Source organism: Artibeus jamaicensis, unplaced genomic scaffold, assembly GCF_021234435.1.
Source record: "Artibeus jamaicensis isolate MK-2021 breed Jamaican fruit bat unplaced genomic scaffold, CSHL_Jam_final scaffold_537, whole genome shotgun sequence".
NCBI lineage: Eukaryota > Metazoa > Chordata > Mammalia > Chiroptera > Phyllostomidae > Artibeus > Artibeus jamaicensis.
The window spans coordinates 22,064,925-22,090,727 of NW_026522047.1; the positions used below are offsets into that span (position 1 = coordinate 22,064,925).

The 25,803-nt window shown below is 45.5% G+C and overlaps 1 protein-coding gene across 6 annotated transcripts in view; it reads left to right on the forward strand.

Annotated features, from left to right (window-relative positions):
• The window catches only part of TRIM2 (tripartite motif containing 2), a 176,528-nt gene that overhangs the window by 110,259 nt on the left and 40,466 nt on the right, over positions 1–25,803 (forward strand). For 3 of the 6 annotated variants that reach the window (XM_053658480.1, XM_053658481.1, XM_053658482.1), the window contains exons 2-3: positions 21,873–22,057; positions 25,096–25,333. In XM_053658480.1, the coding sequence (XP_053514455.1) occupies positions 21,873–22,057; positions 25,096–25,333 (423 nt within the window). Of the gene's footprint in view, positions 1–391; positions 611–21,872; positions 22,058–25,095; positions 25,334–25,803 lie in introns of all 6 variants that reach the window. The other 3 variants (XM_053658485.1, XM_053658484.1, XM_053658486.1) reach the window with 3 other exon arrangements.

Consider the following 25,803-nt stretch of genomic DNA (forward strand, 5'->3'; position numbering starts at 1 on the left):
CTCCCTGCTTCCTGTGACAGGTGGGGAGGCCCTGCCAGGGCAGAGAGCAGGGTCGGGTAGGAGCCCGACCTGGGGCTGGGAGAGAGAACTGAGCCCACCGTGGGATTGGGAAGTGATGGAGTTCATGCCCTGGACCGAGGTCGTGTGGTCTGAGACTGGAGATCCATTTGATGGGGAGGGCGGCTCTTATCCCTGTAGAGGTTCAATGCCACAGCATGTGGTGGGGTGAAGATGAAAGAAAATGCCCAGTTCTTTGACCTTGGGCTTGTGCTTCTTGATGGGCAGGGTAGGAGCATTGGGTACGGTTGGGGACATCCTGGCCAGGGTTCCTTACCAGATCCCCAGTTCCTCACTTTTTCTTTTCTAAAGAGGTCTCGCTTGCTTTCTTCAGCAGATAGCAGTTAAGAGAAAGGCGATTCTGACAGGAGCCGGCAGGTTGTCTATGGCGCAAACTACGTCCACACATCTGTGTCCCGACCATGTGCTTCTCGGAGCGGAGTCCCCCACCCCCCCAGTCAGACGACATTACTGTGACGTCCAGCCTTGAGGACTGACTGCGTGACCCTCCCATCGAGCACATTCCTCATCTAGTCATGACAGCAGGACGTGGGTGGGTAACAAACACATTTTTTTAAAGACATAGGAGAGCAGGTCTGATTCATGGAATGGCTTTATAAGAAAGCCTTGGCATTTCCTTTGAGTCTAGGGACACAAGTTTAATTATTAATTGTTACATGTCTGGGATACGGCCTTTTAAATAGCATTAGAGGAGGAATTTCTGGCCTGTGAGGAATTTGATATGAACCAGACCGTAAAACTCTTCGTAGGTGGCAGGGGAGAGGCGGGTACAATGCCCGCGCTCCATTCACAGAGGCTTGAGACGGTGGGGGAAGGCAAGGAAGGAAGGGAGTTAGGGATTACACGGCATTTCCTGGGGCATCTGCCTGTTCGAGGACGGAATCACCTGCAGCCTGGTTTCTACTGCGGTGAGACTCGGCCTGTTTTCTGGCAGATTTCTCCTGCCCGCTCTCATTTTCTCTCGCCTTCACCCACCACACATTCTGTCTTCCCACAGCGTCTGTGTGTAATCCAGGGGCGCGGTGGCCCTCCACGGCGTGGCCCACAGCTGGGCTTCTCTGTGCACAGGCAGCTCATCCGTGTGCCGGTGGGGACAGACAGCGTGCTTTTGTCGACAAAACACAGGCGATGCATCTAAGGAGCTGGTTGTCTTTTCCATTTCTTAACTTGTACACAAGTGAATTGTAGGCATTGCTGACTTCCTCTTGCTTCAGCACAAATACATCACAGGCATTGTTTTTCTTGTAGGAGACTTTTATTGTCCTTGGATTATTGGTTTATAGCCTCGTTAAAGTTAGTGGGGCTTGTGGCTTAATATTCAGACAATGTATCAGGGTATGACGAACCCACCAAGTAGGTTTTTCTTTGAAGCAAAATTTATGAAAGGAAATGCCAGCCATGTCATTAGGCCTGGTCAGGGGTGGGCGTTCTATGGCCTGCAGGCCAAATCCGGCCCACTGACTGTTTTGTACAGCCTGTGAACTAAGAATGGTTTTATAACTTTTATTTTTAGCCTCACCTGAGGACAAGTTTTCATTGCTTTGAGGGAGAAAGAGAGACAGGGAGAAGGAAACACTGATGTGAGAAAGATACACCGATCAGTCACCTCCAGTACGAGCCCTGACCAGGAATCGAACAGGTGACCTTTCAGTTGACAGGATGGTGCTCCGACCAACCGAGCCACACCGGCCAGGGCAGTTTTACATTTTGTAGTGCTTGGGAAAAATTATAATATTCTGTGACACGTGAAATTCCCACAAAATTTCGCATTTTAATGTTTAAAAGTGCAGTTTTTTGGAGCACAGCTAAACTCCTTCACTCATGTTACCAGGGCCCTTCCCGTGACACTGGGAGGGGGAGTAGTTCAGACAGACACGGGTGAGGCCAAAAGCCGAAAGTATTCACTCATGGGCGCTTTACAGAGGAAGCTGCTGGGCCCCAGTCGACAGCGACAGGTGGCATGGTTTGAGTTTCAGTCTGTGCCGGGCACAGGGCTAAGCACCTTCAAGGCATTATCTTATTCGCTCTTCACAGCAGTCCTAGGAAGTGCACTCTTTTGTTGCTGTTTTACACCCAAATCACACCCCTGGTCAGCGTCAAAGCTGGAATTTCCCGCATGCTCTCTGATTCCGGGGTCTGGATCCTCGTCAGCCTCTGAACGCTGTCCCAGTTGGTGGGAGAATACCCATGAGCACCCTGGGGGGGCTGAGGTAGAGGCCACAGATGGGAATTGTTTGTTTGAGATAGTATTTTTCTTTCATTTTTGTTCATTAAATTCGTTGTTTGAGGTTTCATGTTTGTCTCTCTCATGAGAATGCACCAGTTCCTTAGGGACAGCGGCCAAAGGGGGGCCCCAGGGCAGGGCCCCACACACAGGAGGAGCTTGCTGATGTAAGGAAAGAGACGGGGAGTGGGGATAGGCAGGAGAAGAGGGGAAGAAGACGTGGCCAAGAGATATATTATCGAGGAAGAGCTGGGTACCCTCAGCACGGTCCCCAGGCCATGGGTGGCTCCACTTGGCACCGAGGTGGCTTACCCTGTACCACCAGGACATGCTGGTGTGGGCAGGGCACCCTGGGCCTGGCAGGCCTGACCTGACCGGTGTACACGTCCCCTCTGCTGCGGCCTGGCTGCTCCTATTCACCTGCCCCTGTTCCCCTAACCTCTGGTGGCACCGTGGCTTCCCTGGCTCCCAGCCTGGACACATTGCCAACCCTGGAGGGGAGAGCTAGGCAAGTCGGTACGTACTTTGGAGCATGTCCATTTCGGGGAGGACGTGAAAGCGAGGCCTCCTATTCTTGCATCCAGAGATAACGAGTTCCATCACAGGGAAATCTGTGACTCTGGAAAGGCGCCAGAAGGAACTGTTTCTCTTCCTACCTTTCCAAGAAGCCTGCTGATTCTGAAGGCGAGATGCTGGCTAATGAGACTCATTTCCACTGGTTGTTGACCATCCTGAAGTACAGGCCATTATGTCAATGTAAGAAATGTCCAAACGTGTACAGAATTTTTACAAGAGTTCATTTGAGCCAAACTGACAACATATGCCAGGGAGCAAGGTCTCAAATGCACCCGAGAATAAGTTTTCCAGCTCCTTTTATGCATGTAGAGTTAAAGAGGGCCATGAGAAAGACTGGAGAGAGCAAGCTTGGAAGGGATTACAGGATAGTTCACAACATCATGTGCTCTCTTGAGGGTTAATATCCCCTTCGAGGGACATTTCTCTGGCATTTCAAAGTTGTGTTAACTGAGATGCCCACGAACAATGGACAGGGCTGGCTTAAGACTTTTCACTAAAGAAGTTACAGGCTTGGGGAGTGACTACCCACCCTTACCTTCCCAGTTAGGGACTTAGGATCAGATCATTCTGGGAGGTTACTTTCCGTTGTCCATACTCCTAAGAGCAAGGGGCAGATGGGCTTGAACAGAGACCCTCTCCCTTCCTGGTGGTGGCCTGGGACTGGGACTGGGTTGACGAAACACCAAGAGCAACAAAGTAACGCTCCAGCCTCTTACTCTGCTGTGTCAAAATCAGCTGGAGACGCCAGCGCTAAGTGGGCCACAAGGTGAAGCAAGGCTGGGTCCAGGCAAGTATGATAAAAAGCATATAGATGTATCTCTCCTGATTTCTTGTTATTCTGCCCACTCTCTTTTATTGATTTTATTTGGCATAAGAAAAGAATTAATGGGGAGAAGTGTTTTATTAGTCCATTCATCCAAAAAAAATGTTTATTGAACCCCTGCGTGAGCCGGGCTCTAGGAATACAAAAGTGAATCATTAGGTGTTCCTGAAGGAACTCATAAATCTTGGGTTGGCAGCACTACCAGAATGCTACTGCGCAATACATTAGTGATGGCGTGCTCTGTCAGTCACTGAGGCAGGCTCCCGTCACAGACCAAGTCATTTAATGCTCACAATTATCTGTGAAGTAGGTTATTATCCCCTTTTTACAAAAGAGGAAATTGAGGCACAGAGAGGTTACACTACTTACTCGCCTCAGCGGCTGAGTCAGGATTCGAATCTGTGCGCACGCTCCACCATGGCTCGCACAGCTTCTGATGATTGCAGTTGCTGTGCATTCATCCTGGTGCTGAGGCCCTGACACACCACACTGTTTAGTCTTCGGCGCAGCCTTCTGGGGTGACATTTTACCAACACACTTACACGGATATGTCTCCAGGGCCGGTGCCTCGGTCACAGCTCCACGCTGCCATTCCCAGCAGGGTGGTGTTACTGGGTGTGAGTGCCCAGTGTGGCACCATGTGTGCTGCTCAGGAAAGCACTCCCTCCTGGTCATGTGGGGTGGGGGGGGCAGCCTCCTGCACGTGAGGTTAAGTTCACTGTCCTCAGATACCTAGGGTATTGTGGGGGAAGAAAAAAAATCTTCTTTTCTACCCTTCTAAGTTAGTCCTTCTAGATGGTGTCATAATCAAATTGACAGGAGACAGATTAATTGGAGAAAATAACCAAATTTATGATGTATATGTATTTATGAGTGTTCCGTAAGATTACGGGACAAGCACAGCCAGGCACTTAAAGCCTATATATGCCCAGTGAGCTAAGGAGAAGGGGGCGGGGGTCGTTTTGGTTTGGGACCTCCAAGGGGAGGAAGTCAGTTCACCTGGAAATGGAAAGCAAAGGTTTGGTGCTTAAATGTTTTCTCGGTCATCTTTAACAATAGGACACAGAGAGGACTTTGAACCAAAGGGCCTTGCTAGGTTCCTCCCTGTTTAACACACACTAAAGATTAAACTCTAGTTTTCTAGGATGTTAGCTCCTTCCCTGGAGCCAGTCTTCTATCTAAATTCTTTTTGGCAGTTAGGGGAAAGTTCAAAGGCTTTTCCTCAGTCTCTTGTTTCTTAAAAATAACCAACTTAAAATAATCAATATCCCAATGAGGCATATTGGGGGCAGCAAACTGTGCTTCCCCTCCCCAGCTCTCCACCAAGGTGTCCAGACTCCTTCATCAGTACCACCGTGCGGGTTAAAGCCCTGAGCTCAGGTTCTCCTAGACTCAGGCACGGCAGCGAGAGAAAGTCCCACCTTGGCCCCGGAGCACTGAGGCCAGGTAAGCTCAGAGGCGGGGCGGGGGAGCCCCGGTGCCAGAAGGGAACGGGCCACGGTGTGAGAGCACCCGCCCTGGCAGACGGCCAGGCGAGGACCCCCCCTCCCTCCCTCGGCACTCCACCACCATCTGAATCAGATATTTTACCGAGTGGTCGCGTTTCGTGGTTGGAAATCAGGTTAGGAATGGAAACATGGGGTGGGGAGTGTGGGGCAGGGGGAAAGGATTTCATAATACTGTATAAGCCGAGTCTCTGACATCTCTTGTCCAGGGGGAGCCAGCTTTTCTGTAGCCAGAGGAAACCTCGGCTCCCTAGGGGAGGAGCCTGTTGTCATAGAAACCACCGCCTAGCGTGCCAAGCTGGGGAATGCTCTCCGACTCCTGCCAGCCCGGAAAGCAGGGCTGTCTGAGATTGGCCCGTATCTGTGATGTTTGAGGGAAGTGGGATTACTTGGTCAACAGTTACAAAGGTTTATTAGGTTCTCCCTGAACTGCGTGTTGGTTTAAAAATAATCCAGTTCACAGGGACAGAGAAGGAATGTAGGGGAGAGGAGGTCAGTGCATTGACTAGCAGGGCATTGTCAGCGATGCGCCTGTATCAGCCAGCCCCTGGCTCCTAGTGACGGTCAGTCAGGGGGTCTGGTTTCCATGTGCTCCATGTCAGACACCACAGGGAATTTGCATAATAGAATCCCTAACCAACTCCCAACCTGGTAGTCAGAACCACTGCACTGTTGAATTAAACAAGGTGAACCGCTGAGGCAAGCAGTCACCTGCCACCACTGCCTTGCATGTAATTGCCAAAATGAGAAGTGTGATCATGAAGCTGCAGAGAGAAACCTCGGTACCGGTGTATTTCTCAGTGTGGACACCAGTGTACTGGGGAGTCCAAAGTTAGGACTGGGAGGCTATCTTCCAAGCATACTCAGGACAAATAGTCAGCTCTGAATTAGTCAGACCAAACCTTGGCAGAACAAACGAGCATTTTATTACTTGCTTTTGCTTTTTATTTTTCATCAGAGCCAGACAAAGAATAAAAAGGGGGTAGCATGCTGTATCAGCAGATGGCACAGCCTTGTATTTTTGCTTCAGTCTTTTCTGCAAAGGAAATCTTCCGATGGAGAAAGGGCTTCTGAAGGCTAATGAAAAGGAAGACACACCAGGGTTGGCCAGCAGCATGGGGTTTGAGCTGCCAATCAGACTCAGTCAGGCTTCAATCTAATAATATGGTTAGTAAGTGTTGGTGAAGGAGACAAAGCAGGAGATACTGTACCTTCATCTCATCAGGAGGCCCAGAAGCTTCCTTTGCCCCTCCCCTGCTTGGGGTAGGTACCAGAGATGAGAGCCAAGGAGTGTGGAGGTCACCTTGACACACAGAACACATAGGCAGTCACCTCACGGCTCCACTAATGCACACTGTAAGTGAAGCAGACATAACACTCCCCGGTTATCTTAACTCCTGTTTTCAAGGGCACAGTGCTCTGGGAAAACCGGGTCATTCTCATGTGAGCCTACATCAGCCCTGGCCTCATGTTGACCTTTCTCCCACAGTAGGTGTTGTGGGTTGAATTGTGTTTCTGAAAATGATGTCGAAGTCCCAGATCCCAGCACGTGTGAATGTGACCTTATTTGGAGATAGGATCTTTGTAGATGTAGTCAAGTTCAGGTGAGGTCATACTCTATGAGGGTGGGCCCTAATCCAACATGACAGGTGTCCTTACAAGAAGAAAAAACAGAGACACAGGGAGAGGAGTGACAGCTAGAGACACACGGAGAGAAGAGAGCCATGTGCTGTGGAGGGAGATGCACCGCCAAGTGGAGTCAGGCCTGTCCAGAAGAGGCAAGGAAGGGTCTGCCCTGGAGTCTTCAGAGGGAGCTCGCCACCTTGGTTTTGTGTTGGAGGCCAGAAGTGTAAGAGAATAAATTGCTGCAATTATAAGCCATCCCGCTCTACGGTACTTTGTTATAGTAGTTCTAGGAAACAAATACAGGTGGTAAAAATAGAAAAGCCATTTGCTCTGAAAAAATGTTACACCTCCTGGCTTCAACAAGTGACATTCTAGATTTCTTATAGAGCATGATTGCCAAATCACAGACCCCGGTTTTCAGGGGATCTCAGGGAAAAGGTGAAGTTTCTTAAAGACTGGTGGCAGGGAAACACACTTTTTACTTCCAAAGCTCAGATTGTAAGCTAAGGAACACTATCAAGCATAATTTTGTAGAGGAATATGAATGGGATGGCTCACAAGCACCCAGCAAAGAGAGCGTTCTGGGTTTCATGGGCATAAGTTATACTAGGCCTACTGTGAATTCCCTTTTTGGTAGAGTTATTAGACATGAGTGTTAGTTACCTGTCAGTATACTCAGCGTGACAAAAGTGCCAAGAAAGGTGGAGTGAACTCAGAAGTCATTAGTGAAAGTGTAGGGTCACTGAGTCACTTCTACTGCCAACACAGTGGCTGTCTGGGAAGGGCTATCCCGACACCTGAGACCCAATCAGCATGGCCATGACTGGTAGGCAGGGAACTGTGTCCCCACGAGTGATTCCGAGAGGTTCTGTTTGTTCCTTCTTTTTGTATCATCAGTGCCTAGTACATCATCTGGCATGTGGTCATTTGTGAAATGTAGAATATTAAATGGTAATCCTAGGTGCAGGCCAGCTCTCGTGTGAGTTCTTGGGTTGCAACTAGATCAGCTGGTTTCCTGGTTAATCCATTTCTGTCCACATCACCCCACTAGGTTAAGGCTAGCTTGGACCTTCTCTTTTTCTGAGGAAACATGACAGGGAAGATTCTTTCTGCTTCATCACCATTATTTTCAAATAGTCCTTTTTGGTGTAGGACATCCTCATAGCCACCAAAGGATGGCCCCTAACCCCCTAGTGTGGGGGACCTCCAAGGATCTTCCTGACAATAGCAAGGAAGGAGCCTCTTGGCGCCCAAGCCAAACCATGCCTCCCAATTGCCTATGAAAGTCTGGAGTGGCTGGAAGGAGCCTGATTTTGAGGGGCCACACCTGGAGAGCTATGGCATCCATCATAATCTCTCTTCTCCAGTTGCTCAGGCCCTGAACAAAGGCTAGAATAATTGTTCTGTACTATCTTCTTTCAGAGGACCATCTGGCAATAATTTTCATAAGGGTTTCTGAGAGCAAAGATAAGAAAAACTCAATAATGATCGCATTAGGCAGAGTTTCCAGGCTCCTGATTCCAGGTTGCCTCCTTCTAGTGGATTGTGTTCGTCTGTCGCTGGAACAAACCACCTCTCTAATCAGCTGGCTTTGTTCCACTGCAGAATTGCCTGATAACTGTGCAGCTTTCGCCCATCCTCGCAGGGGATTGGGGCCCCGAATGAGGATTCGTGCCAGCTGAAGACCTGAACTCTGATTCACCTCGGCCGCATAATGGCTGCTCCACAGTGGGCTGGTCCTGAAACCTTTCTGAGCCCCAGTTTCCACAAAAATAATAATTATGTCTGCTCTATCTGTTCCTGGGTTTGCTTTGCTTTGGATTATGAAATTGCTTTCTAAATTATAAACCACCAATCTGATATGAAGAATCGCATCTCCCTAGTCATCTCTGATCTATTTTCCAATTCTGACATGAACGTTTACATCATGTTATGTCACTCATTCATTTGCAGAAGGATGTTTGCCATTCTGCATCTGTGTGTCAGCTACTGCACTAGGGCCTGGGGACTCAGAGGTAAAAGACAGAGCTGTCAATAATTTCCAGCAAAGAATGCTATGGGGTACATGAGAGTGGCATCCAATCCAGACTGGGCTGGGAGGGTCTGGAACTGGAGGAATTGTCAGAGGATCCTCCCTAAGGTGGGCGATGTATTTGCTACATTCAGAAAGATGGGAAGGACTTAACCAGGGGAAGGAATCAGTCAAGAATGAGAGCATTCCAGGCAGAACACGTGGCATGTGAGCCTAGAGATTGGTGTTTCTCAAAGGAGATGCTAGTGGCAGTTTGAGAGGACAAACGTACGTGTATGTGACTTTTCCTTGCACTGGGGGGTGTTTGGCGTCCCTGTCCCTAGGCGGTACTTCCCCGCCCCAAATACACAATCAACATGACACCCCACAGTGCCCCTTCTCATTTCCAAATGCATGCCCCACCACTCCATCAGGGGCTTTGGTGCCATTTCGTGGGTGAGAACCCCTACAAAATATATAAATATAGATATGGATACTGATGTAGATGTACATGTAGATGATACAGATATAGGTATATGGTGGCATGTTTAGGAACTAGAGTGTGACTAGGGAGGACAAAACAAAGTGTAAAAAGGACGGGGGAGGCCAAGTAGGGGGCTAAGTGGTCCGGAGTGCCGTCTTCCGGAGTTTCCTCTCTAGGAGCCCCTTCTTTGGTTGGGGAGAGACAGGCTGCCTGTGAAGGGCTTTGGCCCCTAACAGATGGCCCATGAATTTAAGATCTCTGTTTCCCAGGATGCTGCCAACCCCAGTTTAGTTAGCACATGTCCTGTTCTCGGGTATGTGCACTGTCCATATACCTCCCGATGCCTGTGTGCATCACAGCCAAACTTGGCAGTGACAGTTAACTCTTTAATGTCTGTTCAACTATGGGGAAAGGGTGGATCCACAAGACAGCCCCAAGATGTCAGTAAGGTGTGTAGCAGGCTCAATCTTAAGGATCTTGGGCTCTTCTCTGCTCTTGTGGCACCACTGTCTGGCTGCTTGAGGTCTCAAAACAAGCAAACTCCAACTCAGAAAGAAACCACTCTTACATAGCAACAGCCACCACCACTACTACCACTACCTGTTGCCAGGGAGTGTCCAGGGGAAGATGCTGAGGCCTATAATACATCCAGTGGTAACTCAGACCCGAATTATAAACAGTTGGTTCGTTTGCCCAACGTGCTAAAAATAAGGTTGCACTTGCCTGTAATAAACAATGTTAAGTGCGTTGGGTTCCTGGCTGAGCCCTCCGAACCCACTTACTCAGGTAGTAAGTAAGCAAGCCATCATGATGAGGGCATTTGGGACGCCCCCCCCACCAAGTGTCCTGTGTAGTGCTGTTTCCCAGGAAGAGCTAGTCCAGTTCCAGGGCAAGATCAGAAGCACATACGATCCCCACTTGCTCCGCCGCACCCCAGGCTGCAGCACACCGAAGTTACCACTCTCAGTTCCTGGGAGCCAGCTCTTGTCTCCACGCCTGTGCCTGTTCTGTGCTCCGTGCCCGAAATGCACCCCTCTCCTCCTCACCCAACTCCTCCTCACGCCGGCATGTCCCTCTGGTGGGCTCCCGAGTCTCCACTTCCTCTTGTAAGCAAAGCATTTACCACACTGCGTTGCGATTGCCTGCTTTCTCATCCATTTCCCATACTAGACTGTGACCTTCCTGAGGGCTAAGAAATGATGTTTTTCTCTGTGTCCTCCATGCCTACTTAGTGCCTGGCACACACTAGACATTTTACAGGTATTCACTGGACGGAATGATTGAATCAGTAGGTGAGCCTTCTCTGACCACAAACCCAGCAACAAGACCAAGGATCTCTCCCGCTTCTCCACCATCTTATGACCGCAGAGACTCACTCCAGTTGTGTGGCCCAGAGGTTGGGAAGAGTGGGGAAGAGAAAGACAGAGGAAGGAAAGAAGATGTGCTGGGGGGGGTTGGTATTTGATGAATTTGCCTGCTGGATGGGCTCAGTAGCGCAAATGAGAAGAAGAGGAGACTCCCTTCGTAGCAAGTCAGGCACCTTTGTCATGGTCTGTCTTGGGAAGGAGATGTTGTGGAACCAAGTGGGGGCAGCCAGCCCATAGCTTCAGGTGTTGTTCTCATTAGATGGTAAACTAAAACAGAGCAGGCGTGCACACAAACGCCTGCATGGGAATGTTCACAGCGGTGTTACTCTCCACAGTCAAAAGGACGGGAACAACTCAAATGTCCATCCCCTGACAGGCGGATAAACAAAACGCCTGTATGGGATGTGCTATTCCATACAATGGGGTAGTTTTTTCAACTGTAGAAAGGAATGAAATACGGATACATGTTACAACATGGATGAACCTTGAAAACGTTGTGCTAAGTGAAAAAGAGCCAGACACCTGAGACTCCATGTTCTATGGCTCCATGCGTGTGACCAGCCAGAACAGAGACAGAAAGCAGGTTAGTGGTTGCTTAGGACTGTGTGGGGTGACTCAGTAGGGAGTGATAGTTATTGGGTACAGGATTGCTTTCTGAGGTGATGAAAATACTTTAAAACTGATTATGGTGATGGTCGCCTACATCTGTGAATATACTAAAAGCCATTCAATTGTACACTTGAAATGGGGGGAATGTGTAATATATGAATTATGTCACAATAAAGCTGTTGAAAAAAACAAAACTTCTAAAACAGAGTGTTAACCTGGGCTTACATCTTTTTTCAATGATTTATTTATTTTTAGAGAGAGGGGAAGGAAGGGAGAAAGAGAGGGAGAGAAATGTCAATGTGTGGTTGCCTCTCATACTCCCCATACTGGGGACCTGGCCCGCGACCCAGGCATGTGCCCTGACTGGGAGTTGAACTGGTGACCCTTAGGTTTGCAGTTCAGCATTCAATCCACTGAGCCACACAAGCCAGGGCAAATTTTTTGTTTATTTATTTATTGGTTTGAATGTGGGGTTGGGGGTGGGGAGAGAGAGAGAAAGAAACATCAGTGTGTTGTTCCACTTATCTGTGTATTCATTGGTTGATTTTTATATGTGCCCTGACCGTAGATCGAACCCATAACCTTGGTGTATTGGGATGATGCTCTAACTAAATGAGCTACCTGTCCAGGGCAACCTCGGCTTTTGAGAACTGTGTACCACCTGGAACAGCATGCTGAAACTGGCATGTCTGTGCATCTTCCTGGGCCTGTCCATGTCACTGGATTCCCTATGACCCCTTTCCCCTCCCACTAACAAAGGAAACCACTGCTCCACTGCCTGGCAGGGCTCAGCCAGCACAAAGCCTGCCTGCAAGAAAAGAATGTGCTGAATATTGATGTGATCAAGTATGCAGATTCACAGTTTTATTTAATTAAAAGTGTTTAGTGCCCTCTCTTCAACTACTAATTAATCAAGGAAGAGAATGCAGTATGATTCTGGAACTGCCTTCATTGCTGTAGAAAATGGAATGATTGTGAATTCCATCCTGAAATGTATGATTTTTTTAACTCGAAAGTATTATTTGTAATGTGCGCACCCACTAGTTTTTATGGCCACGTGCTGATCATTTTTAAGTTAGCAGACCCTTTAAAAGTAAGTTTAGTGACTTGGTAGGAAGTCAGGTTATGTGCATATGTAAAGTTGGTCAAGTTTCTGAACCTTTAACTAAAAACTTTTGCATCATCAGAAAAAGCAGAGGTCTGTTCATCCCCTGAAACAAATAAATACTGTATGATTTTTTTTTTCTCTGAATGATCAGAACCACTAAGAGCAGAGAAATGTCATTTCCACTATTTGGCTTTGAGGAATTGTGTTTTATTTGCTGGGCAAATACCAAGAGGGGAAAAGATAGTAGAGGTTTGTTGAACTGAGCTGTTTTGCATGTTTTAAATTTGCATTTGTGTTTCAAACTACTTGAAAAGTTTAAGAAAAGAGTTCCTCTTTGTTTTTTCCCTAAAGAAAGTGTGTGCTCTCACACCCTTTAAATTTGAACTTTTCATATTGAGTTGCTGTAGGTCTAGTTTTCTTTGAAGAACCATCCTCCCCGCATCTCCCTTTTGCTCATCAGCACGCCCTCTTTCCGATTTGTAGCGCTCACAGTGTGGTCCAGGCTGTGCCGCGCGGGGAGACCTGTGCACTGGTCGCCTCTCCCTGGGTGGGTCCTACAGTCACATTGTGGTGACGGACCTCAGCGGCCCAGCGGAGAGCCTGGAAACAGCTGACTGCTGACTCAGAGGGGGCGAGCAAGCCACCCACGAATCTCATTGCAGCTCGCTGCTGCATCCCTATCCCATAATCCCTTGCTTGGTTTGCTGCAGTCTTTTCAACAGACCCTGAGTGAGAAAAAGATGTCCTGTAAGATAAGGATTGATTGGTCTGAATGCCGAGAGGGGTCTCCCACTTGTTAAGGACACAGAAACGTTCCTGCGGACTTGCTGAGCTTCCTCTCCTCTCATTTCCTCCATTTTTCTCTTCCTCTGTTCTGTTCATGATCTGGCACATCCCTCCACAGAGCAGAAGATATGCTGGGCTTCTGATGATGGCTGCACCGCATGGTAGGGGATTTTAACCAGTCTCTTTGCATGGTGCTTCCAAACTTGAGATGTTAGCAGAAATGTGCATTGTTCTTTTGATTCCCGCAGGGTTGCAGCTGGGGAGGGTTTAATGCTTTGCTTTGTTGATTAGTTTGTCTGCAGAAATGAGTAGGTCCTAAACATTCCGATTGCTTAGTATTATGCCAGGTGGATAACTGATTTCTCCTGCTCTCTGTTCTGCTCCCCACCCCACCTTTCCTCTCTTGGTAATACTGCACGGTCTATAACTATAAGATAGAGGGAGGCTTGCTCTTTGCTTAAACAAAGGCACTGAATTCACAAAAATAGGGAGAAAGTCCTGCAAGATTTTCTTATCAAGTTCTTAATGTGATCTGACTAGCTTTTTGGGGGGGTTTTACTAGTCTTTATTTTAAAGTGTATCTTGGCTTATTTTAAAAAAAAGATTTTTTTTCCTCCTGCATATGTTGGGTACAAAGATGGGGATGCAATATTTCATTTGCAGGATTCCTTCCCGGATACCCCAGGGTGGAGGAGAACGTGCGACTGACCCTTCCCCCACCCAGCTCTCTATTAGAGAACCCTGGGGTTGAGTGCCACGGTTCCCAGTTACCATTGGAAACCCATTCATTCATAATGCATGACTCGACCTTCTGAATTCCGAATCCCATTGATGGCCAGGAAAGATGTGGGAGATGATTTGAGTTTTTTTCCCAACATTTTTTCCCCTGCCTTTGCAGGAGACTCAAATCTGGGCGGAGTTCAATGGTAGCATTACAGGGGGAAAAAAAAAATCTTTGGGTTGGACCTTAGGTTTGCTTCCTGAAACAGTAGGCATTATCTTTGTATCCTAGAAATGTTTCTACAGTGTGCCCCACCCTGTCATTATTCCTGGTTTCAGGGGAGGGGGGTGGGTAGGAGAGCAAGTAAGAAAGCTACTCATGTTCAACTACAAATGAGGTGAATTTCTGAATCAAAAGATAAGATGATATTTCTGTCTTAGAAAGAGATGGGTTTTAAGGAACAGGTCTAGCTTTACAATGAGGCATTTAAAAAATCATCGGTTCTTCTTTGGCTTAGATCCTATTGTGATAGTTTTATTCCTCTGGCTTATCAATTGTTAGGAGAGCTTTCTTTTTTATTTAAAAGAAATCAGAGTATGTAAGGAGAACCATTTGTTTGCCCAGATTCTCGAACTGATTTCCTATGTATCAGGATTCCATTCCGCCCGGTGCCTTTCTTTTTCAGCAGATGCCTCCGCAGCACCAGTCCTAACCCACTGTGATGTTAAATCGTGCACGCCCTCCGAACAGGCACACAAAGCCAAGTTTCCTGTGTGCTGTGGTGTGAGAAAGCAGCTCTGCTGCCGACATGTCAGCCGTGGCCTTTCCTAAACCTCTGAATATTCCTTTTCAATATTCTCCTGGAAAGACGCAAGGGGTTTTCTCACTTGTGTCTTTGGAAACGTTGAAACATGGCCTAATGTAAAAAGGTTCTTTGATAGAATGTGCTGCCTCCAGAAATCTGAATGCAGCATGGACGGTGCCCACATTTTTAAAACAGAATAAAACCCATATACATTTTCACTGCAGTTATTATTATAATCCTGGGATGACCTTTCGAATATAACAAAAGCTTAAGTGGGTTTTCTTGCATGTGAAATAGAGTGAAAATATTTATTCTTTGTGTTAAAAAGAAATGAAAATGTCCTTCATTTGGATATCTTTAAACATTAATTTCTTCAAACTTACAACTCTCTTCTCTATTAAGTAGGGAAGAAACCTAAATAAGTAGCAATTTTCAAAAATTTAACTAATTTCAATTTTTAAGTCTCTTTTGTGCTTTTTTTCATGATCTCTTTCATACGACTAAGACTTTAACCAAACATTGGTGTATATTATTGAAATGTATAGAAGAAAGGTCCTTTCAAACTTTAAAAAATTTGCTGCCAAATGACTTACCATTATGGTTTTTTCTTTAAAAAATGTGACCAAATTACTTCCAATTGTGGCACAATTGTAGTTTGCACACAACTGTAATGGCTTAAAAATGCTATCTGTGCCCCTCCATTACTTATATAAGGGTTTTAATACCAGAGTAGTATTTGTTCTATAATGGGATTGGCCGGCAGGGTTCTCTGAGTGTTATGAGGTGGGTTGCCCTCCTACATTTGGGGGATTTAGATTAGACCAGATACTGAGGAGCAGAGGAGCCCAGGATAATTCATGCAGATGGCCCCATTGCAGGAGGTATTCATGATCGTTTTCTGCATGTGGGCCTTTCTGCCCACTTCTGCTTTACCTTCTCTGCCTTTCTAGTCTCCACAGCCTCCCTAAGTGCTGTTTATTCTTCTTCTTGAAAAGATATTTATTTAATTTAATAGTCTAATCAACATCAGCATTAAATAATATGCTTCCTATTAACCAGGGGCAAAAGAGGTTTCCTCTGAGTAGGCCTGTCTTTTGAAGTTTCGATGTAGAATAAATTTCTCCTCCCCCTACTTGCGAACTGCGCCCAACCCCCAGAGTTTAGGGGCCTGGCTGTGCTCTGCCATTTTTGTGCTTCCAGAATATTCGGCCTCTTTGTGGAGTTCCCGAGGAAAGCAAGGGAGGAGACATGGAAAGAAAGGTGACGGATGTGGGGAGAGGAGACCCCATTCATCTTGGTGGTCCCAGGGTACTGCAAGATGAACATCGATTAGCCTGACCACTTAACACTCCATTGTGCAGACTCCTTCTGGAAATTAGAATCCCCAGAGCAAATCTTAAGAACTGACTGCAAAGGGTGAGGGCTTTTATGAAGAAAGCCATGGCAAACAGTTATCCATACTAAGGAAAGAGGTAGAGAAAATAGGCATAAGAACAAGTTGGGGACTTGGCTTTTAAATCAACTTTTGCCCTGGCTGGTGTGGCTCAGTGGACTGAGTGCCAGCCTGTGAACCAAAGGGTCATCAGATCGACTCCCAGTCAGGACACATGCCTGTGTTGCCGACCAGGTCCCCAGTAGGGGGTGCACGAGAGTCAACTACGCATTGCTGATTCTCTCCCTCTCTTTCTCCCTCCCTTCCTCTCTCTAAAAAGAAATTTTAAAAAAAATCTTTAAAAAAATAAAAAATAAAAAATAAATCACTTCCATATAAGCAAACCCCAGCAGTCTAGGGAAGCTGTCATGCATCTGACCCTGCAAGTAAGAACCTTTGGAAAGCTTGAGCATGTCCTTGCCCGGAGACAGAAGTTAGAGTCCAATAGATACCCTCCCCCTCGAATGTCCCCCCACCAACACACATACTCACACATACATACTGTCAGGAAGGATACTGCATCTGGCCTTCTAATTTACAAAACGGCCCATTTGGGATAGCAGCTTGATTTAACTGGAAATAGGTCACCCTGTTTTAATTCCACTGAAGATTGTCCTCCTTTATTCTAGCTGGGTTCTCAGCTCCAATGCCAAGTCCACTGCGGGGGACACTCACACATTTTAGAAATTAGAAGTACTTTGTTTCTTTAGTCATGTTTCAACCTGTGGCTTGAGCTCGAGGTACCACCTGTCCCAGCGGGTACAAGGTGGCATATTGTGAGCTATAGATAATCCTAATGGTTCAAGAGTTCCTTTCTAGAACTGCATCAGAAGATTTTAAACTCCTTGAGAAGCTGATTTTAGCATATCCACACCACCATCATTGGCCTGAGAGCAGTACAAAATGTAGCCGTATTAATAAATTCAGCTAAGTGGCAGCAAAGAGGAGGAGCAACCCAGGAATGCCATAAAATTAAGCAACAGGCATGGAATCTAGTGCCTGGAGGGTGATGTATAATCAAACATGCTTGCTGCCTCCTACCCGCAATCACGTGCTAAAGGTTTATTCTCCAAAGGAATCCTGACCTGTTTCCCAACCATGTTTCGCAGACCAGCCAGACGAGTTTTCACCAACTCTCTCCCCTTCTCAGGAAGAGGCCTTTTCAGTGTGGCTGTTCTCTTCCTTCCTCCCTGCCTGTTCTTCCCCACCGTGGTGTCAGCAATAGGGGTTCGGATGGTTTTCTCATCTAAATGGTATAATTTGAGGTGGGAGATATGGTCTCAACCACAGAATTGTGGATGCAGGCATTTTTCTTTCATTCCATCTCCTCCTATCAAATTCTACTGTTTCATTTGGTTGTAATTCTCACCAAGCTGTAGGTCTGAGAAAGTGAGCTAGGAAAAATACCAGAGATGACAAGAGGAAAGAAGTTTTGGGACAGGATTTTTCTCTGCCCAAGGACTCGGTGATGTGATTGTTGCATTGTTTTTACCTGCAACGAGCTGCATTTAGGTGGCAAGCCCCCTGTTATAAGGAATTTATGTGGCAACCTTCTTAGACTTTTACTTGCCATGTGTATTTGTCTTCTACAGTTCTCAATTTCTTTTCCTGTATTTGTGAGTATGTTAACATCTGTTCCTAACTCTTTACCTTCTGGATGATAGCTTGTGTTGCTAAGCATCACACGGGAAGACAGGTACTGTCTGATGTCAAGTAAAAACTTTCCCATGACTGGTAATGACCTTGCTCCTTATCATGTCATTCAGCAAGTGCCCCTTTTTTCTGCTGCAGGGACTGAATTCATTCTCATGTTAGACGTTATTTGTTTGGTTCATTCAGAATAATATGTGACTACGATGTACCAGGCACAGTTCTAGGAGCTGGGACTACTGCAGTGAGTAATCAGACAAGAATCCCTCGAGAATTCTGCATCCTAGTGGGATGTGGGAGGAGGTAATATGTAAAATAAATACATTACAGAGTTGTATTAGAAAGTGAAGTATGGAGGAAAACAGCAAGGATGTACCCCATCCTTGGATGTACCCCATCCAAGGATGTACTCCAGCAAGTCCTAGGGGTTGGGGGCAAGTTTCAATGTTAAATAATAGCTTGTTGGAGAAAGATACTGAGCAGAGCTGGAGAGGGGGAGTGAGCCCCTCTGTAAGCGATGTTGCTCTTGGTTTGCCACTGACAAGGAGCCTCGGGTAGTCTCCCCACATGACATCTCTCACAGCCTGTTAAAGTCAGTATCATACCTGTGCTGGCTACCTCTGCACTTTTAAAATGGCTCTTCCTGCCTTCACTTCTCTACCATTTCCTTTCGTCAGTATGTCTGATGCTTGTTTCTGTATCCAAAGCATCTGGGGTCCTTCAAAGACAAAGCCCACCCCAGGCGTGTTTTCATGTTTTCTCTTCAGAAATTGGTTTTGCTGGTGTCCCGCAGAGCTGTTCTGTGTCCTCATCTCCTCCCTGATCATTCTCTCGTTTCTGGGGCTGATGTGAGTAAAGAAGGATCTTTGGCACTTCAGAAACCGAGATGGGGCAAGAATGTCAGCTGAGAATCTAGATAAGGATGTACTGCTTTTCTAATCAAGGAGATCAGAAACTGTGGTCATGCCCAAACACTTTGATTAAAGGCTGTCATATATTTTGTGCATTTTCCTCAAGGCATATTCAGACCGATGAAAGGCTTCCCACGGTGCTTGTTGGTACATTCTGGCTTCCAATGTTCTGAGCACATCATCCCTTTAGGAGCAGTCAAATTGCCTTCCTCTTGTGCGGATCCAGTCATATTCAGGCAGTGATAGTTCCTGGCAGAGCCTCTGTGTTGGGGGTTCGGAAACCTTTTGTGTTGATCCTGGGAGCCCTAAAGACCCGGATGCCTTCAACAGGTCACTTGTGACAGATCCGTAGCATTGCTGTGATTTTAAATTAGTGTGAACTCTACCAAAGATTCTCACCCCTACAATAATGATCATGAAATTAGAATAAAATGTTTCTATTTTGGCTTTAGAGAATAAAAACGTTGGCTCAGAAAATTTCATTTAGTCAGCATATATTATTAAAACAAATGTTTTTCTGCTTTGCCCAAAATCCAAAGTTCTAAGGTTAAGAAAAAAACAGGTAAAATCCAATATATTTTCTCTCTGCTTTCATTAATACTCAGCATGACTGATTATTTCAAATGGCAATATGAAAATTTTTAAAAGGTATTCAAAATAAAGTGGGGGACATGTGATTTTTAACTGAAAATTTACATATATATATATATATATATTTAAAATATGGAGCACACCCTTGCTCCAGAGCCATGCTAATCTTCTGCATCATTTCAATTTTAGTGTTGCTGAAGTGAGCACTCTGTAATTTTTATCTCTCTCTCTCTCTCACATACATACACACACACACACACACACACATACACAGAGTCAAGTGTTGCATATGTTTAAGTATCATGACTTACCAGATAAGGCGGACAACTTGAAATCTGAGCTTTCTGATTCACTGATTTTGCTGGATGACCTTGGCCAAGTCATTTTACTCTTGAGCTCTGGTTTCCTGGTTTTACAGACAGGCAAATGCATTCGTTCCCTAGTCCGATATCATAGGGATATGACTGAAGGAAGGAGATGATGTGCCAGCACTTTGAGCTCCTGAGAGATGAGCTCCATTTAATTCAAATAATTTCATTCTCCACTCATTCTTCAGGGAGACATTCAATGAAAGTCTAGCAGATAATGTTGGCTAATTGGGTATGCCACACCTACACTGTTTAACTAACGCAGTGAGTCCTTTGAGTGTGACAGACACTCCTGTGTAGCAAGTGCTTTCACAAGGCTCTATCTGTTTATTAATCAGGCTCTTCAGTGAACTTATCTAGAAGGTACGGCATTGCAAAATGGGTGTGTCCTGTTTGTAACTCCACTCAGATCTGTGTAAATAGAATTTTCTTAATACAAGATGACACCTTTTTAAAACCCTGAGGATTGGGCAGGGAACAAGAACTATCATTTATATTTGGAAAAGAGTGATTCCTTTAGAAAGTATAGAATTGTTGATTCTGTAAGTATAGTTTATTTTCCAGCTTCAAACGCAAGTCGCAGGCCACGTTAGCATGTCAGACATGAACCAACCTTCCCTCGTACAGCCTTCTTAAAGCACAAGTCCAGGGAGGCGTGGTGGGTTAAGCAGTGAAGAGACCGTGAGTTTTAGAGGCCTGCACACCCCAGTTTGCTTCTGCCACATTTCTGAACTGAGCCTCACTTTGAAAAATCTTACAGAGTGAGAAGAATACTCCGCCTGCCCAGGGTCCTGAAGATTAATTACTTTTTTTTTTTGTCAAAAAGCATTCTATTGGGAATTGAAGGCTGTAGATACCTTAACCAAATATTCAGAAAGTTAGGAAGTGAATTTTAGCTCAGCCTTGGTTTGGGATAGAAGCCAGCAGTTCTTTGAGGTGGTAAATGGAGCTTTGTTTTATGTGGTAACTTCTTCTTCCCTTGTTCTCACAGACCCTCTGCCTGTTTCTCTGTGGCCTTCAAACGCCTACACACAAACACCAACAGACATTGCTTAAAATAATAAGGACTATCTCTAGCCTTTGTCCCCGATCCATGACAAATACATTTTAGCATGAAATCTACAGACCTTTAGTTTGAAAGAAAACACTGAACCACGTACAAAGTTTTAAATTAAAAGTTCTAGTTATTCCTATCCTACATAGTAACAGTACATGGTGGGGGGAAACTTTTTCTCTACACTCTTATGTTCTGTGTCTGGGGCCTGTGAATGAGCCCGAGAAAAGACAGATTATCAGGAGAAAAAGATGTACAAATTTATGGCTATTTTATTTTCCCCCAACAAAATGTGTGACATTTTATTGACTTAGTACTTTTAATTCTACATGCATGGGGGCTTCACAGAAAAGAAGTGAAAATCCCAAGAGGTGGTTATACCTGGGAGCTTATATGCTATTCTAACAAAGGGCAAGAAACTGTGAAGTGACTAGACAGGGAAAAAGGCCGTTTATACTCTTAAAGGCAGTGAGTTGTGGGAAAGTGATCAGGAAACGTGTGGTAGGGGAGAGTGTTGAGTGAGGTTTGCTATGCAGACCCCTCTCTGTGCATCTCTGAGTCTTCCCGTTCTCCTGGTCTCGGAGAGTGGGGCGCCTTTACAGATGGGAAATACTAGGCAGGTGGGAGAGTGCACAAAGTCCCCCACGTCTGCTGCTTCTCAATTGCCTTCAGGTCAAAATATTTATTCTTATGTCAAAGTGGCATATTTTGGTCCCTTTCAAGTACTGTGTGATAGTTGGAAAAACATATTCTATCGTTATGAGACTATTTAATGTAGGCTATAAGACTACTTTAATAAGACAGTAGAGATATATTCAAATATAGTCATGGCCAAAGGCATGAACAGGTACAGCTATATAAGTATGTAACCCCTGAGTTGCTGCTGTGTTGGAAGTCAGCAAGCACACCTCTTTGTACAACGCATCTTCTTCTAATTTGCTTTGTTTGCATGGTGAACCTGTGATCATTTTGTTGGTTTGCAAAATAGGCAGCTCATCGTACTTCCTCCACAGCAGGAGGGTTGGCTATGGTCATTCTGAGCTCACTAACATGGAACACAATGCCCATAGTGAATAAGGCAATGATTGATTTGCACTTATAGCTTATTAAATATGTTTCCATTTTGGTTTTTCTGTCTGACAGCAGCAGTGTGCAGGGTCAAAGACAGCCGGCCCCCCATGTCAGTGGTCTAGGATGGCCAGTGAAGCCACCAACATCCCAAGTCCTGTGGTGCGCCAGATTGACAAGCAGTTTCTGATTTGCAGTATATGCCTGGAGCGGTACAAAAACCCCAAGGTTCTCCCCTGTCTGCACACTTTCTGCGAGAGGTAAGCCTCCTTTGTGCGCGGAGAAGGGAGTTGCACAGACTGACCTGCTACCAAGGGTTCTTACTATAGCTCCAGTTACCGCTGGGAGCTCCAGCTTCTGTGCTTCTGATAGACAGTGAGAAACACAATTGTGAATTGCCAATAATTTAATTTCTTTTAAGTAATTACAAATGGAGCAAAAAAAATCTAGCAGCTGTTTATTCATTTCCACAGGAGGGGGAGCACTAAACATTTGAAGATTTAAAATGTAAAAAAAAAATTTCCCCTTGCTCTTTGTGGAACAATTTTTGCCAACCATAGTTCCCTCCCAAAGGATCTTTGCTAAGGGACGATTAAGAATCTATCATTTCTTCCCATTTAACAGTCAGGTGAAAACACCTGCATATGTGAGGCATTAAAAGGTGAGAGCTTCCCTTCCATAGATACTTCGGAAGACACTAATAACACATTGGAATAGTATGATATTTCTGATGAAGAAAAACTATATATGTAATAATTATAAATTACGTATATAGCAATTTGCTATATATAAAAGGTATACTTCCTTATTTATTTGTCCTAAATGTTTTTTTTCTGCTGAGTCACTCATTTATCAGAATACACATTTATCGCCTTGTTCAGTTTCCCACATAAGCAGTTAAGCATAAAGATATTGTTAGTAATTAGTTTATCTGTGACCTAATTTAAGTATTTCCCTAGTAAGGTTACATATTTTTCTTAAAAATGAATATGGTAATTATGTTTTATAGCATTTTGTTAAATACATTTGCTATTATTATTTAATATACATAATTAGAACACTTTGCTTTCTCTTATAGAACAGGAAATTGGTATTTCCAAAGGCTTGAAATCAATGCTAATTACATCTGCCCTCCAATTTAACATAGATTTGTCAACTGATCGAGCAGGCTTTGAGTTGATTTACTTTGAAAGATCTCAATTGCAACAGAATAATCACGTCCTTGATGGTGATGGACGGAGGGAGAGGTTTATTATTGGTAGTTATGGGTTTTGTTTGCTTTGCTTTCTTTGCTGCGAGTTGTTTTGTGGTTTTGTGTGTATGTGTGGATATAGGGTTTTTGTTTGTTTTAGTGGTGGTGTGTAGAGCACCAATACTTTTTACTTTAGTCATTTTAAACTTGGACCTATGTACTTTGTAATTCACATTCCAGAAGGGCTAAATGGAGAGTGATGTCCGCCCCCCCCCCCCCAACACAGTAAAAAGGTGTGGCTGAAACATGAACACCAGCTAATTGTTCGCATATCCCTGGGCTCCTGCGCTGAGAGCATCATTTGATTGGCAACAGTCGCCATTGTCTGGGGCTCTTTATGTACAGAGCTGAGAGCCACTCAGTCTAGGTCAGCAGAGCTGCCCCATTCCCTGTATTCAGTGCTCAGTTGGTCTGCTGTCCGGGTCCCATTTCCTTGTGCTGACAGGTGAGAGGCCACGTTCTGGCCTGCCCCGAGTCTGCCTCCTGCCCCGAGTCTGCCTCCCGCCCACTCACTTTGGTTTAGCCCAGTCCATCTATGTGCGATAGAGGTGCTTTTCATGGAGATAGGAAGAAGACACAGCTTGGGGGACAGTCATTGGTTGGGGTGGGGACATGCTGAGTTTTTGAACCTGTGTGACATCTAAGAGGAAGTGCTAAAAAGGCAGTCGGTGTACAGACTTGGGGCTCAGAGGAGATATCTGAGGGAAAAAATGTAAGTGCATCAGTGTTGTAGTTTAGGCGGGCAGGCGGATATAATATCCCAGGGAGAGAAGAGCATTTACAGTGGAGCCTGGATTAACTCCAAACTGTACTGACTCCGTAGAAAAAATAGAGCGGGCAGGAGAACCAGCTGAGTGTGGTGTCATAAGCCAGGGGAAGATGAAGTTTCAGAGAAAGGGAGGGGGTGAAGCGTAGTGGTCAAGTTCGATGAATGCTGCTGAGAAGTCTAATGAGATAGGATTAAACAGTGTTTATTGGATTTAGATGTCATTAGCTACTTCTGTGACATAAGGAAGATCAGTTAACTTTTTGTTGCCGGTTTCCTCATCTGCAAAATAAGGGATATGGGTGAAATCCTTGGTATTTGAATCCTGTTTTGCCGAGAAACTAGAAAGCATTGCGTAGTGTAGTTATTGCAGAGTTTAGATTCTGGCACCAAATTGCCTCGGTTGGAATTCCGACTCTCCCCCTGACCACCTGCATCCTGTCGGCAAGTAACTTAGCTGCTCTCTGCCTGCATTTTGTGAGACATGTCAAGGTGATCACAGTAGTACCTACTTCACTGGGCTGTTGGAAGTACTTTGAATTTAGTGGTCAGTATATACAATATGTTGGTCATTATTTGCAATACATTCCATCAATTAAATGAACTAAGTGATGCTTGTTGAGGAGAGGCAAGAAGAGATCATATTAGTGTGACTCGGGGTCCCCTTCCTGCCTCAAACAAAACACTTTCACTTTGGTGTGTTTTTAACAGCAGAGATTTGCTTATGACTTTGTATGTAAAAATGTTTCCCCCAAAAGTGTGACGTGTTTCTTCTCTCTGTGAAAGGCTACAAGTTCATGAACACCAGACTAGATATTCTAGAGCAATGCTTCTCAACCTTAATGTGATTACAAATTGCCTGAGATCTGATGCACTAGGCCTGGACAGGGACCTTAGAGTTTGCATTTCTGCCAAGCTCCCTGGCAAGGCCAAGGCTGCCTGTGCACAGACCACACCTGTGTGTGTGTGTGTGTGTGTGTGTGTGTGAGAGAGAGAGAGAGAGAGACAGAGAGAGAGAGACAGAGAGAGACAGACAGACAAGGCTCTAGAAAACACTGCCAAAGTCAGTGGCATCACTCTTTCCTTCAACAGGGCCAGTGTTACCTCCTGGCTTCTGAAATATTCTTTTCCTAGTAAAGGAAGGTTACAAAGGCAGTTTCTGCAGAGCGACCTGGCTAGTTGCTGGGAACATGTGGGGCACCTGGGAGAAGTGGCAGTTTCTGTTCCCGGAGCCCCCTGTGCTGACAGCGCTCTGGCTTCTGCTTCTGCCTCTGCCACAGGTGCCTGCAGAACTATATTCCCGCCCACAGCTTAACCCTGTCCTGCCCGGTGTGCCGCCAGACCTCCATCCTGCCCGAGAAGGGGGTGGCCGCGCTCCAGAACAACTTCTTCATCACGAACCTGATGGACGTGCTGCAGCGAACGCCAGGCAGCAACGTTGAGGAGTCTTCCATCCTGGAGACAGTCACTGCGGTGGCTGCGGGAAAGCCCCTCTCTTGCCCAAACCACGATGGGAACGTAAGTCACTGCCCGGCAGCGAGACTGCTTGACGGGTCGGCTTCGGGCACTCTCAGGCTCTACATGCAGACAGAACTCCACCTGGAACAGGAGGAATTAGAAAAGATTTTCCCAGCCCTCAGACTATTCTGCCTGCTTACTTTCTCTGACCCATTTATTTAAGTAATAAAATCCATCTTTGCTGTGTCTATTAGGCACAGATTGTTGGTTTCCCCAGGAGAGCAAGCCTGTCACTCTTTGCACGCTAAGCATGCATTGACCTGCATAAATATCTGTGTAATAAATTATGGATAAAGATTTAATAATAGATGAGTTTTGCAAATTGAGGCTGTTTATGAAAATGTGAATTATAGTTCTTTATTTTTCTTGTGAGGAAAATTTTTCTCATGCTCCTTTGGACCCTATCTTTTTTTTTTTTTTTAGCAGTAAATAGCATTTGAAGATACATAAGTCCCTGATAGTAGATTTTG